Source organism: Amphibalanus amphitrite, unplaced genomic scaffold, assembly GCF_019059575.1.
Source record: "Amphibalanus amphitrite isolate SeventyFive unplaced genomic scaffold, NRLGWU_Aamphi_draft 002155F_arrow, whole genome shotgun sequence".
In the NCBI taxonomy this organism is placed as follows: domain Eukaryota; kingdom Metazoa; phylum Arthropoda; class Thecostraca; order Balanomorpha; family Balanidae; genus Amphibalanus; species Amphibalanus amphitrite.
The window spans coordinates 1-14,323 of NW_024883648.1; the positions used below are offsets into that span (position 1 = coordinate 1).

At 49.5% G+C, this 14,323-nt stretch overlaps 1 protein-coding gene across 1 annotated transcript; it reads right to left on the reverse strand.

Annotated features, from left to right (window-relative positions):
• Positions 1-1,138: 1,138 nt before the first annotated feature.
• LOC122376473 lies at positions 1,139-13,815 on the reverse strand (the record flags this gene model as incomplete). The annotated part of the gene is made up of 4 exons (XM_043356354.1): positions 13,661-13,815; positions 5,612-5,677; positions 1,693-1,828; positions 1,139-1,317 (listed from the first exon to the last, which is right to left on the reverse strand). Coding segments are annotated over exons 2-4 (373 nt in total), but the record flags the coding sequence as incomplete, so codon positions are not given.
• Positions 13,816-14,323: the final 508 nt, after the last annotated feature.

Here is a 14,323-nt window from a genome sequence, read left to right on the forward strand (position 1 = left end):
CACCGCACCTTCGGCACACACACTAGGAGTCAGTCATGCTCCAACCCTAATTTAACAGGTCCCGCTGAGCGACCACAAACCCTAACAGCGCTATCGCAGCGGTGAAACCGCACAGCTAACCTAACAGCCACCTTCGTCCGCGTAAAAACGCCCATGAACCCGCGGCCTCTATCCCGGGCGCTCCTCCCAGCAGGCACGAGGCAAAACCAACTTCCGCTAGCCTGTGACCGTTTGACCGAGTATGGCAGAGGGCTGAGCCGATCACTCTCTCTAGGTCACCCCCGCCCTCTCCGCCCCCTCCCCGCCGAGGCAGACGCTCGGGCCAGTTATTCGCTCTGCATGAGCCCTGAGGCAGGCGATCCGCCGTCCGGGCGCCCGGGGAGGGTGCGCCGGGGCGCCGGGTGGACTACGGGGGCGCCACGCCGACATAGTCCCGCTTCTGAGGGCGCCAGTGTGACCCAGTGACGCGTCGTCTCCGGTTTCGCAGGCCGGAACGGTTAACGGGGTAGCTCCGACGCATCTGGCGAGGTCGCTGAGTAGTTCGGGACATCTCCGCTAGGCGGCGGTGGGCGCGCCGGCAGCGGTTGGGCTGGAGCTCGCGGCAGTCGAAACCCCGCCGCTCGCCGGCTGATCAGTGAGCAGTGAACGTGCACCTTGCTCACCCGAAAAGGAATGCACGGCTCATGTTTTAGTCAACAGAGAAACCAACTGATGCTGCTTTTTGATCAGGGACACACGACCGATACAACTGGGACAGTGGAGCGTCTGGGAGACAACCCTGTGATGCACCCGGCGATGCAGGACATTGGTCAGCGCCGCAGGGCGCTCCGTGCCGGCACGTGCTCAACTCACGCACAAGTGGGTCAGCCGGAGGCCGGCGCAGAGATACCTCATTGCATACGCCGCCCGGGAGAGCCCTCGCACACGCAGCGCATAACTGCAGCGCTAGACTTGGAAGCGTGTGTGGCGCTCCTTGCGTTTGGGATTTAGGAGGAGGCCCTGGCAAGGATTGCTGGCCTCATGTGCCTCGGTGGCCCAGAAACACTCCCTCTTTTTACACATCCCTCCCTCCCTTCCCCTCACTCCATTCCTTTCTCCCTTCCTTTTTGTTCCTCTTCTTCTTCAGTTTAGGCCTCACTTCTCCCATCCCTCCCTCCCTCTATCTCCTCTCGCCGATTCCCTCGTCCTCGCTCTAACTCACTGTCGGCAATGCCGGGTCCTCCCTTGGCGGGGGCGTGGTAGGAGGGTCCGTAGCTGGGCGCCGAGTAACCGCTGCTGCCCGAGTCGTACGAATCGTACGAGCTGCGGCGGAACAGGCTGCGGAGAGAGGGGGACGCAGGTCAGTTATGGGTCAGGTGGGGAAGGGGTCGTCACAGGTCAACAGAGCTCTGATGATGAATTTCATGATAATTGGAAAAGTGAAAATAATTCAACGGTATGCGTGTGACTGTAACACTTTTGAATAAAGGTTCTTTTCATTATAGGTACAGAGCTTTTCATTGAAGAAACGGCAGTGCTGAATAATGAAAGTTAACTGGACAAGCTCAGCAAAGTGAAATGCATTGTAATTTGATAAAGGTAAGACTTTCAGCATAGGCTATCGATTAAAAGAAAACTGATGAGCGGAAGCACAAAACTATGCGGCAAGCGGAGCACGTAGACAACTCCGGACAAAGGCGGAGCACTACTCACTTCTGGACCCATCCGAAGGGCGAGTAGGAGGCCTTTTTGACGGGCCGCGGCCGGTACTGCTGCTGATAGTAGTTGTTGCTGTACTCGGGGGATCCCAGCTCCTGAGCGTACTCAGTGTCACGCTTCTGGAGCGAGCCTGCGGAAAGGAGAGATAGTGTCAGACATGTGGGCAGGCGTAGGGCCCCCTCGTCTAAAGGATTTTTTTGCAAGTATGAGAAAAATGTCAAACATAAGAACAGACATAGGGCCCCCTCGTCTGAAGGGATGCTGTGGAATGGTGAGAAAGATGTAAAACATCTGGGCAGACATTGGGCCCCTCGTCTGAAGGGATCCTACGAAAGTTTGCTAGAGCTGTCAAAGGTCTGCTTAGACATAGAACCGAAGTTTATTGGGCTCATATGTATTTATTCGCTAGGGGCCATCCTCGCTTACATTTGCTTATTTTGGCTTGTCTACGGCTAGAATAAGAATGTCAACAGGAATGTGTGGTTTGAATGCTTGTAGTTCACCGATGAAAGAGCTGTGCAATGTCCTTGATTCATTGCAAAGTGTTGCAACAGATGTCGCTTGTAAGTGGGTGATAATCATCCAACTAACTGCACATCCCTACCGCATCGACCATCTGCCTCTGGTGAAAGCCAAACGAAGCAGAAGACATACATCTTCAGCTTCGCAACACACTTTTTCTAACCGTCACACACAATTCATTTTCATCATCTTCGGATCCGAGTGAATCCCGGACGCTGCATTAGACCGTTACAAACAGCTGACTCTGACTCTGACTCTCGAATTTGTACATTTCCACCACCGCCCTACGGTGGCAGCACTGAACAGACCCACACTCCACTGATTGTGCAGTCGTCTCGGCTCGTTGCTCCCCGAGAAAGTCTGAGAGATTCGCCGTGTGAGCCCGCTGCAATCGAGTGTGCAAGCAGCGCGCGCTTTGGTACGCTTCGGCACCCGCGGTGGGAACTGGGAACCCTTCACCGCCTCCGCCACCGCAGCTGCCACCGCCGCCGCCGCCGCCGCCGCCGCTGACCGCTCGTTGCCGTTCGCTGTCCGGCAGTCTGACATGCCAGCTAGTCGTCCCACTGAGCTAGTGGCCTGTATGTCCACTGAACTACAGTACGCATATCAATGTGGTCTGTGGGCGACGACTCGGCACGGATTCCGACAGTCTCCATGTGGTGGGGAGAGGAGTGGGGGAGAGGGGAGAGGAATGGGGAGAGTGGTGGGGCGGTGGGGAGGAGGGGAGGCTTGAGATGCTGAGGAGCGGCTTGTGAGGAGAGGAGGAAGTGGGATGGACAGAAGAGGGGATAGGATAAGATCGTGAGGTAAGGGAGTGGAGAGGTGAAGGAGGAAGAAGAGGAGCGTGGCGGGGCATAGTTGGATAGATCGGGAGCGTAATGAAGAGATAGAGTGTGTGGGAGAGTGAGAGGGAGAGAGGGAGAGGGGAAGATAAAAATTAAAGAGCAAGCTGAGCTGGGTAAATGGATCGAAGAACAGAAATGAGGCGATTCAGGCGGAATGCGTGATTTAGAGGGTCTGCGAAACCCGATAAAAGAAAAGGGATAGAATAAGAACATCTGGACCAAACCGTTCAGCGCGCTGTGCAGTTGCGTTAACTGGAAGTGAAAGGAGAACTCCACGAGAGGGAAATAGTGCCACCTCTCATCTCCCATCATCAATCCGCTGTTCAATGAAGCGTGTTAGACTGCACGTCAGCAGTCTGCAGATCATCGGTGGCCGAAATTTCTCCCGGAGAGCCCCGTCCCAGCAGCAGGGGTAACGGTGTCACGGCTGGATGAGACGATCCATCTGTCACGGGGCTCAGTGACAGGTGTGACAGGTGGGACACCCGTCACCTGGTCTCTCTCTCTCTCTCTCTCTCTCTCTCTCTCTCTCTCTCTCTCTCTCTCTCTCTCTCTCTCTCTCTCTCTCGCAGACCCGGCAGGTAGCTTAATCAGCAGGTGTTTGTGCTGCTGCCCCTATCAGCATGGACCATCAACACGCAGCACCAGCACATTCGTTCGTCCGGAATGCCCTACAGAGTCTCGTGGCCCCAATTGCCGAGTTGACCCGCACTAGGAGAGTGTTCCGCGCTAGACGGAATGCAAAGAGGCAAGCCTAGCAAGGCGTTGACATTAGAACGACTGTATCGAGTAAATTTAGCACGGTTTGGAAAGAAATATACGTCGCCATTTTGATTTAACAGTTACAGAAAACCGGGTTAGCGATGCTGATTGGAAACCGCACTGGCTTGCTGAGGTGGAGAGAAGCCAAAGTTAACTGGAAGCATAACCAGTGGGAATTATTACCTGATGGCGTGTGGAATCGCGGCTCAATGTCTGCCGATGCGGCGGGCGCACGCTCTCCCCGGGCTCTGGGCCAGTTTCTCCGTGCAATGGCCTCCGAGGAGGCGTTCGGCCCCGGTGGGGAGGTCTTAGTCAGAGCGACCGCCTTCAAGACCCGTGCCGGATTCAGTAATGAGGTGTAATTGAAGCCTGGAACGGGATGTAATTGAAGCCAACCTCCGGACAAAGGTAAATGATGGATGAGCTCGAGAAGAGTGTAACGTCTCTTCATGAATCCGCCCCGGCATTCAACGCCCAGGGGAAGAGCGAATTTCCAGCAACCCGTTATCAAACATCCTAATGATCATATCACTTCCTGTGCTGCATAACTCTCATGGCGATCTCTCTGTGGATCATTGCTGGCCATCATATCGTGCAGTGGTTGTTAGACCAACCTGACAGATCATTGTATGTCGATGCATCACTTTCACTTTCTTCTCTCGGTCTCCGATGCGGAAGAGTTGTGGCAGTGTGTTGCTGCAGGCGGGAAACCACGTGCATTGGGGCCACGCTTTCTATGCCGCGGGGCACATGACAGTCTCAACGCTGGCCGAGAAGGTTGCGGCTCGGGAGGCGGACTGGCGAGCGTCCCAAGCTCGAGATTTGGTGGTCAGTACATGGAGGCTGATGCAAGACGCCACGAGGGAACTTCCTAGCTTATCTTATGCAATCAGTTGTGATGTTTTATAATTGGATTTTTGAACGTGTCTCCTGTAGACACATTTTTTGGGCTGGTGGTGAAAAGTGTTGCGGCGTTGGGTAATAAAGTTACAAATAAAAAGCTAGCGGGGATATTTATTCATCCAATGAAAAGTTGAAATTTTGCGCTGTGAATATCGTGAAATAATTGATCTAAGAGTAAATTCAGCGGAATGATAACAAAACCTTATCAACGAATATCACACGATTTGAACCGAACTTTGTTGAGAAACCATAGATCGGTTATTCGAAATGCAAAAGAGTAAAATGTGAGCAGTTAAAAAAAAACACATTTTGCAACCCTTTTGGTTGAAATTTTAAATCATGAACTGTGAAGTCTTGATTTGCTGGCTGCTGCTAATCTATATATAATATATGAACACCTGTCATCTTAGCATCAACCCGGATGTTTGTGAGCTCACGAGGAAAAGCAGCCTTCTCCCATCTGATCTCAGAAGGAGATGTTATTCCAGCCACGCGGCGCCCTCGTCTCTTCAATAGGGGCGGCTCTACCTACAGAGAAGAACCAGAGTGAAAGCCGGTGCGCCCTGCTCCCATCTTCGTGCAGTAATGTGTTTACCCGGAGCCGACATCGGGTCAAAGGGAAACGAAAGTTCACCGGGATCAGGCGTCTGAATTCATCGCTGTTTGGCCGGCGACAATGATTGAGTGGAATGAGGCCCGTGAGCTTACAGGGTGCATAGAATGCAAGCGTTATTTCATAGCAGAAAAAGACGCGCTCTGCTATGTAGGTTAGACTAATGCGCCATTCCTTAGCCCGCTAGTCGAACCCTCTCGTAGACTTATTAGATTATCGTAGTCAACTAGTCACCGTCTATATCCTTCCCCGGGGGTTTTATATTCACCTTGACAGACCGCCACGCAGGCCAGGGCGCAGATCACCAGTGCAGACATACGAGCCATCGCGGATCCTGAAAGCAGGGCATGCCTCGGTTAATGACGCGTCCAATGACACACTTGCAAAGGCGAGGTGAAAGTGGTTCGTTCACAGCGCCACGCGCCGGACGATGAATAATTGGTCGGCAATTCGGTGCGGTCAGTGCAAGCCGCACAGAAAGTGCCGTGAGTCGACGGAATTTGGAGTCGAGCTGACGGAGAGTCTGGGAGAATAGGCGAGTGGGAAGTCTGAAAGGAACACCGTGTTAACACTGGGTAAATATGCGGAGGAAACGGGCGGATACACTGGCGAGTGGCGACAGGCTGGCTCGAGAGGTGATTCAGCGTTTGACAGTCAGCTGATGAGTAGAAGGCGAAACACGTGACATACATTGTGGCTTAGTACCTATAGTTAGATACGAAATATCATTCATAAACCACATGAAAAGGAATGATTTTGTGATTTTTTTGATTTTGTGAAAACGTGCTAAATTGGAAAACATCGAACGTTACAGTTGAATTCAACGTTACTGTAACTTCAGAGACTATATATTTTACCGTTTATGAAAAGTTGCTTGATAATCGCAAACGAACAATAAACCATTTACTTATTAGAAGCTCTTGGATAGATCCTGCACTGTAGCAAAATGTGTCTGACGGGACTAGAAATTGACTGTACGTTGGATAACTCAAAAAGACTGAGAATATAAGATGATTTGTTGTTACTATGTGCAGGTGCATGGTATAAAAACAATAAATAATGATTTTTTATGCTTATCCATAGCCTTTTCTGCCTTCAAACAGGTGGATAAATTGGCATATTCAACCGCATGCATATATTTTTGGCATTTACATTTCACTTAGAGGCGGGGCTCTAAGTGAATGCTGCACCATGTTTTAGCTCTTCGCAGTCTCAGTTGTAAGAATGCATTAGTTTAGTACCACATTGTGCATGCAACTTTCTTTTCTAAGTAAGCCAATAACTATTTTCAATTTGTCTTTTCTAGAGAAAAGTGGGGTTGCTCAGTCAGACGGGAATTGTAAGGGAATCTGTTCATAAGAGAGTCACATGAAAAATAAACGGCATCGTCTTCGGGATAACTTCAGTGCGATAGAATTTAGAAAAGAGACGAGGAAAGCAGAAAAGATAGAACATAAGTGCAAATGAGAAAGAGGACAGACCACAAGAAATACTAATAAACTGAGCTAAGAAAAGAGAGAAGGAGAGACAGGGAGGAAATGTGAGCGAGATAAAAGAAAACAAAGAAAAAGAGGGAAAAAAGATCAAGCTATACAGAGATCAAAAATAGACAGAGGAAGAGACAAAAACCGAGACAGAGAAGACAGAGAGAGGGAAGACGGAGAGAGAAGCCGGCGTCAGGCTGGCAGTCGGGCTCGTCATTGCCGCTCATTTGCATTCATCGCGGTCATCGGCAACGCCCCAGGTGACGGTGAAAGAGAGAGTTGGAGAGAGGGCGAGAGCGGGAGAGAGTGTGAGACTCGGCTGTGCAGTGAAATCGGCCCGCCCGCCGCGCCGGCCCCGAGGGCACACTGCCGGATGCAGGGCGGCCGGCACAGACACCCCGTTCCCGGAGGGCTAACGGTGAAATCAACGGAGTCTGAGACCGCCTGGGATGATGTGGTGGTAGAAAAGACTGCACTAGAGGCCCGCTGTTTTGGGTGGGGGGCTTCAACAGGCCCGGGAAATGGCCCGTGGGGAGGAAGATATCTGTCATGCGTAGAGGAGAAACGAAAATAGCAGGATGCAGCGTGGTAAATAGAGAGATGATTGCTATCAACTAGATGACTGGACAACAATTCTTTTGAACGTGCTCAGGGTAGGGTATTACGAGAAAATGGAAAGTCTTGATCCACAAATGGCCGTTATTTAGATGCAGGTGGTTGTTTAGCGATGACTCGGTCGCTGTGAGGCATTGTGGAAAGTAAATTGCGATTTTCTCTAACAATGATTTACTTGGTCACACATGATTTCGAAAGTACGTCCTAGGTATAAGTGATTTTGATTATTCGTAAAAATATTGAAAAAGGTAAAACTTTAATTTTTAAATTTGGTCCAAGCCATCGACTGTTGATGCTTATTGTTAGGTTTCTAGACTTCGAACTTCTCAATTGGTTAACAAAGTGGTAAATCTTCTCGCCCGCATGAATTTTTACTGCACTGCTTTACACTGTTCTTTACTGTAGGCACTTCTGCCTCATTGGAAAAACTGTTCATCTGGTTACAAAAAAGGAATTAAATGACATTGAATTTTGTCATAAGGAAATAATCGGACAATTTGCATGAAACAGCATAAGCCATAAGCTTCGAAAATTCTTTGAAGCTTTATAAGCTTTGAAGCTTTATAAGCAAACGAGCAATCGAGAAAATAGGTTTCTTTCTTCTTCATGTAATTCGACAGTCAATAGAAACTGGGTTAGTGGCTGGCGAATTTCATGAGCAACGGGTCGGGTGCAATGCAGGAAGACATGGTACAGGCTTATGACATTCAGAACGGCTACTGCCATCTCTCGTGAAATACTACTCTACAAGTATGAAAGCCGCCACTACTAGGCAGCTCGGTCGTCAGAGGTAGAGTGGGGACACTTTCACTCAACAGATGTCAGCACCATTGCGTCTGATTTCCAGCGCAGAGGGCGCTGTCGCGAGCCACCGTCCTGGCCTGCCACCGCACATCAGTAACTTACACTTCAGCTTCTAGTCCTGCCAATAGATCGCGACACTGTCGCCTCTAGAGCACTGCCGCTACCCAAACCCAGTCACTCAACCGCTATCTGCTCATCTCCAGTCCTCTCTCTCCATTCCTCCACTCCTCTCTCCTCTGCAGAGGCCCCACCTAACTGCACCGAGATGGCTCGCCGCAGCCGGAGGGGACAGGGCCACAGGGGACCGATTGGCAGACAAAGCGCGACACCTGCGCGCCGCTGAGGCTCGCTCGCTTGCAACAAGTCGTGCGGGAAACGATGAGTTGCATGCCAAGTCGTGCGAGGCAGAGTGACGGTGCCGGAACGTGGGCTCGGAAGGGAGAGGCTCAGACTGAACTACTGCACTGGAGACAGTCGAAGAGTGCTACCTAGGCTTGCGGTAGACGGTTCGATATCCTAATAATTTTACTGCACTAAAAATAATAAGGGAGATGTAATTTATATGGAAGCAAGATATTGCAGCGGCAATACAATGTGAATAAAATTTTGACACCGCAGCAAAAAGTGCGGAATAGTTTTTATGTATTGATAAACAAAATAAAGTAGTGTATTTTTATAAATCAATGCAATATCGGACATGTTTATAAGAATTCATGAAACGTGTCCCGGCTGGATAAATGGCATCAGATTACCCAAACCGCAATGCAAATCGGGTGACAACGTGCCACACAACTGACGCAAAATGTGTGTGATTTTTCCTCGCCAACGGTCACACGACAGGGACGGAGGCGCCGTGGGACCGACTCGACGTATGATGTATGACATGAAGCGACCTCGGCAGGTCCTAGACTAGCTCATTCACAGTGGCTTGGTCATAAACAGACCACAAATGGCCGAAGAAAAACGCTTGGTTTATTACTCTACTAGCTTGAGGCTGCGGGGCAGTGTAAGCTTATTTTATCGTTGCATGGCACGCATGCTAGAATGACCGTTGAATACGGTGGGCAGAACTGCAGGATGACCCGTAATGCGTTGAAGTGTCTTTGACACAGGGTTAAGACCATTTAGCTGAGATACGAGAAGAAAGTCAGCGAGGGCGCGGCACAAACATCCTTATGAGGATGCTTTCGTGGGCTTTCCGTGTCGTTGAGAGGCGGAGAAAGCGTCTCCCAGCGGGAAGACATGACCTCATGGGCGGCAGCCCTTTCACCCTCACGATCCTGCTCGTAAAATATTACACCCGCCAGCCTCAGTGAGGCCGAACGCACTGCGGTTCCGTATCGTGGATCAGCTCAATGCCGTTTCTGTCATATGCCTTATCGCGTTATGCACATAGCTGTCAGAGGCACGGAGATGAGGTACAGAGATTGGCGTGCGCGGGCGCTCGGAGATGGGTTAGTTTCTTTTGCAGAGATGCAGTCTCGCCGGGAAGCGGGTGGACCTAGTTAGGTTTTTGTGCGGCGTTGGGGTTCTCAGGGATATGAAGTTACCTTTTTGTACGCCATTTGCTGATCGAAACGGGAGGTTTTAACAGGGCATCCTATCTCAGAGATAGGGCGAAAAACGCTCAATGGTGCTCTTGAGACTACCATAAAGTTTTCTCTCTACTCAGGAATGTTACCAATGTATGCTAAATTACGTTGACATAGCTTTGTAAAGCGACCAGTTCAACGGGAACGCCTCTTTGAGATGCAAGGTACGTTTATAGACTGACCTATCATTGGTCTTTGGAGCTGATCTTTATCGCTATTTTAGCATTCTGCTGAGTACGCGGCTGACCGGGTCCATTTGCCAACATGACAAGACAATCCTACATCTCTCTTTAGGTCCACGCAGCCAACTGCGCACTGCACCTCTCTTCAGACTCTCCTATCAGTCCTATCACCTGCATGATTGGATAGATTCGCCTCAGGTGTGAAGCGCTGCGCACATGGAAATCGGCGGTGACCTCTTTAAGGCACCACACTCTAAACATATGAGCGGATATACTTTCCCAATTAACGGCCTAAACTCTGATTTACGCCGACGGCCTAATAGCTGACTGCGCGACGCTGTGGCGCAGCCAAGAAAAACTACCCATCTAAATGCAAAACTGCGGGCCGGTGCATCGCACGCGTCGAGCAGCACGATTCATGACCTTCTGCGAGCGTCTGCAAGCTGAGCCCACGGCAGCGTGCACCACAAGGAGCCTTGCAGGAGTCCTCCAACACAGAGCTATCCTCTCCATGGAGTGGCCATCCTGGGCGGGCAGGCCAGGTCCGGCTGGGAAACCCAAACGCCCCCGGCGGCGACCATTGCCCGAGGTCAGGCCTTTCCGAGGAGGCGGACAGCTGCGCCAAATGATCACCCTCCCACAGTCGTGACGTTTTGGACGCGAAGGTCACGAGGTGGACAGTGGTTAAGCGATACAGGATGTGAGATTGCATGAATAATGTTCAGCGTTGAGTTGAGCTGCATGCAACCGTTTGGGAAATAGCGAAACTCCTTAATTATTTCGGTGTTTAGTGCTCGTCATGACATCATGAATGGAAATAGAACAGAGCAACGGTGTGAAGTAGTATGTGTTCTAGGAAACTCCGAACATAATTCATCGAAGAACAACAGGTTTCGAACGGAAAATGTGAATAAATTCATTTCAGCTTATAACCCTCACTACTTGTCTCGGACTAAAACAAGAATTTCGTGTGTGCTGAGCAAGGACGCGCAATGTTTGCCGAGGGATTCTTTGCCAACTGGGACCTCCTTCAGATGACGCAGTTCTACCGTTCAAACACTCAGCCTGAGCTGCGGGCGTAGTAACTCGAAACTCGCCGTGTAAACATGGGCCATAGCTTCTGAAGGAGGCAGAGCACTCTCACTTTACTCATGGAGCCATTGGGATAAGCTACTACCGCGATGCACTTGTTTGGCTTTGTGTGCAGAAAATGTGACATTTTAGCAGCACATGTAAGCCCATTTCTTGATTTTGAAAACAATGGTCATACAAAAATAAGCTTACGTTTTCGAATTGTTTGGACACGCTTATAGAAATTACATTGATTTCCCCAAGCATCATAATTTTCCGTAACCAGCAAAACGAAAACAGCAAGGAAACTGAAGAGTGAAGTCAATTATCTAGCATGAAACACGACATAACTGATTTCATTACAACTTGAACCAGGCGGCACTGGTTCTCTAATCGAAATACCATCTCGCCAACGCATTGAATTCCATTTGCACCTGTCCTGCGCGGCCGGGGCGGCAGTGAGTGTGCCGTACCGAAACTGGCCATGACTCGGCACCTCAGTGGGGCCCGCAGCACACATTAGCATCACGTTGCTGACCTTTCCCACTGGAGGCTGACACTGACGCAGGGGCCTCGCCTGCACTGAGGTAGGACGCCTGTACGCGCGGCTCAGGGCCACCGACCGCAGCCCGGCGTCGGCTAGGGAGCGCTAAAAGAATTCACGGCGATTCTAAACCAGTTACTGAAAAATGATGAACGCAAAGAAAGTGAAAATAATTTCTTTTTAATAAACATGGTTTAGGGCGAGGCTTTGCTATAGCTTTTTGTCCAAATTTGTTATGCATATTTTTGCAGTAAAGATCATCAGCAGGCGCATTGGAATTGCAATTCGATAAATACGGAAAGGTCACTTATCATTCATTTGGTTAACAACCGGTCTGTGTGTGTTGAGGCAGGCGGCTTTGAAGGATTACGCTTACATTACAACTAGCAAAACCAGACTAACCGGAAAGTTGGGCCTCAGTAGACAAGAATGAAGCCAAACCAGAAACTAACCGGAAGATCCAGATATACCGGAATACTAAGAATAGAATCGGCCGTGAATTCTAAACGAGTGTTTCGACCAGACAAACTGGTCATACCTGTACTAGCCCATATCATCCATGCTAATTCGGTCAGAACGATGGCGTATGAGGTAGTAAAGATGGTACCTAGTCATGCTTTGGCAAATGGAGCAAAAGAGACTGCACTCAAAAGTGTTTATCTTTTACCAAGGATTTCTGATTTTATGCGTCATGACTGAGAATTAATCAGAAGCAATATCGACCTTTTTGTCTATTCTAAATAAAGAAGAGAATAAGCAAATAACCTCAAGAAGAAACGTCGAGCATGAATCAAGATTAATATGCAAACCCGACAGCGCGCCCGCCCATGCACATCGAACATAGAAAGGTCACGGGCTGAGGTTCGCTGCGCACAGCTGCAGAGATTACCGAGCCTAACCGTGCGGAGGGTACGCCATGACCGCCTTGAGAGGAGGTGAGTCCGGCCACCTGCAAACTGCACTCATGTTATCGTAAGTCTCGATTTTTTTCTGGAATACTGGAATAACAAATCTGACGAGCCCATTGAGAAAACCGAAACACTCCATTTCTTAGTGCTCGATGCCATATCGCGTGCCTATGTCGCTTATGCATTCAGTTGGTTTCGCACGGCGGTTTTATCGCCATCACGACCCTTTAGACGGAACAGACTGGCTCAGAGCGAAGTCAAGCGTTACGAAATGTCTGGCGGTGGTGGAATTTCCAGGGCGGTAGCGGTCACCGGGGTAGCACGTGCAGAGGAGGTCGTGATGCAGCAGGAGAGAGGGAGGAGCTAGATGGGAGAGTCGTGATACACTCGGGTAGAGGGAGGAGGAGCTGCGATGTGGCTGGGTAGAGGAAATATGGTGGTTGAGGGTGGGATGGATCTGCTGTTTAGTAAAAGATATAGAAATGTTTTTAGATGAATGGTATTTATTATATTTTCTCAGATCACCTAACTTTAACGCTGTACGAATTCTAAAGCGGACTTTAGGTAATTATTCGAGCACTATAACATCAGCCTCAAAAGGATTTTCATGCTTGAAGTTTTAGCCTTTGATTTTAAATGAAGTTTTACCTTCCGAGCTCAGTTGGATATAACTAGGAATGTAAAGTGTTAGCTAGTATTTCTACTTTAAAATAAAATCGCTTATCATTTTTTACATTCTTTCTATGAAACCTTTGCTCTGTCTTATAGCAAAATGCTTAAAAACGTTTCATTCACACCTTGCCTCGGTGTACAAAATCACGTTCTCTTCAACCCGGAAATCTGTTATCGACTTTACATTAAACTTGAGCCCTTAGACCAAAATATTATGTATGAAACGAACCCGTAAAAATTCTGTTGCTGACGTTTATGATTGTTTTGTAATTTTTTACCTTTGCTATTTTGACTGGTAAATTGTAAAACATATTTTTCTGCTGCAGTAGGAAAGGACGGATGTCAAAATGGTGACTTGCGTATTTTCAAAAAAAAAAAAGAACACAGACTTGAGACAGACAGTGGAGTCCCTCCCACAGAACGTCAGCCCGCGTCGTTCACTCACCGGTTGGGGGTAATTCCACGGGTTCGGAAGATGTAACCACCACGAGAGCTGGCCGACCACTGGGATGCCATTCTCCGGCCGTCTGTACCTTTTATACCGCCCTGTTGCGTCCGGGCCGCAGTCAGAAATTTTCATTGAAAACAAGGCCACACACTCGCTCTGTGCAGCATTTTCGCCCACTGACTGACTCGGAAGAAAATTTCACCGAGCGAAGGCTGGGCTTCCAGCGGCCATGCACCGCCCCTCTGGTGGTCAGAAAACTCGATAATCCGACACACACCAGCCAACAAACGTCCCTGCAGTAATTTTTCTTCAACATCGGTGTCGTTATCATTTACAGAACATTTCCATCTCAAAATTATTTTAAATTCATTCTCTATCTATTTTTAATAATTTTGAGCCGGTGCTGGATAAACGAGTGACTTTTGTCCGCGAAGACGATTGAGCCCTCTCGGAACGGTGGGCGGAGCCTTGCCGGCGCGCGAGGTAAAGGAGGTGCTCGTGCGCTCCGACCACCGCCAACCCGAGCGCCACATCACTGGGGCGGGTCGAGGTGATCGGAACAGAGTCGCCAGCACCAGCCAGCACCAGCCAGCACCAGCCGGCACCAGTGGTGATCTTCGTTGGATTTCAGTGATCAGTGCGTCCGATATTGTGCAGTGC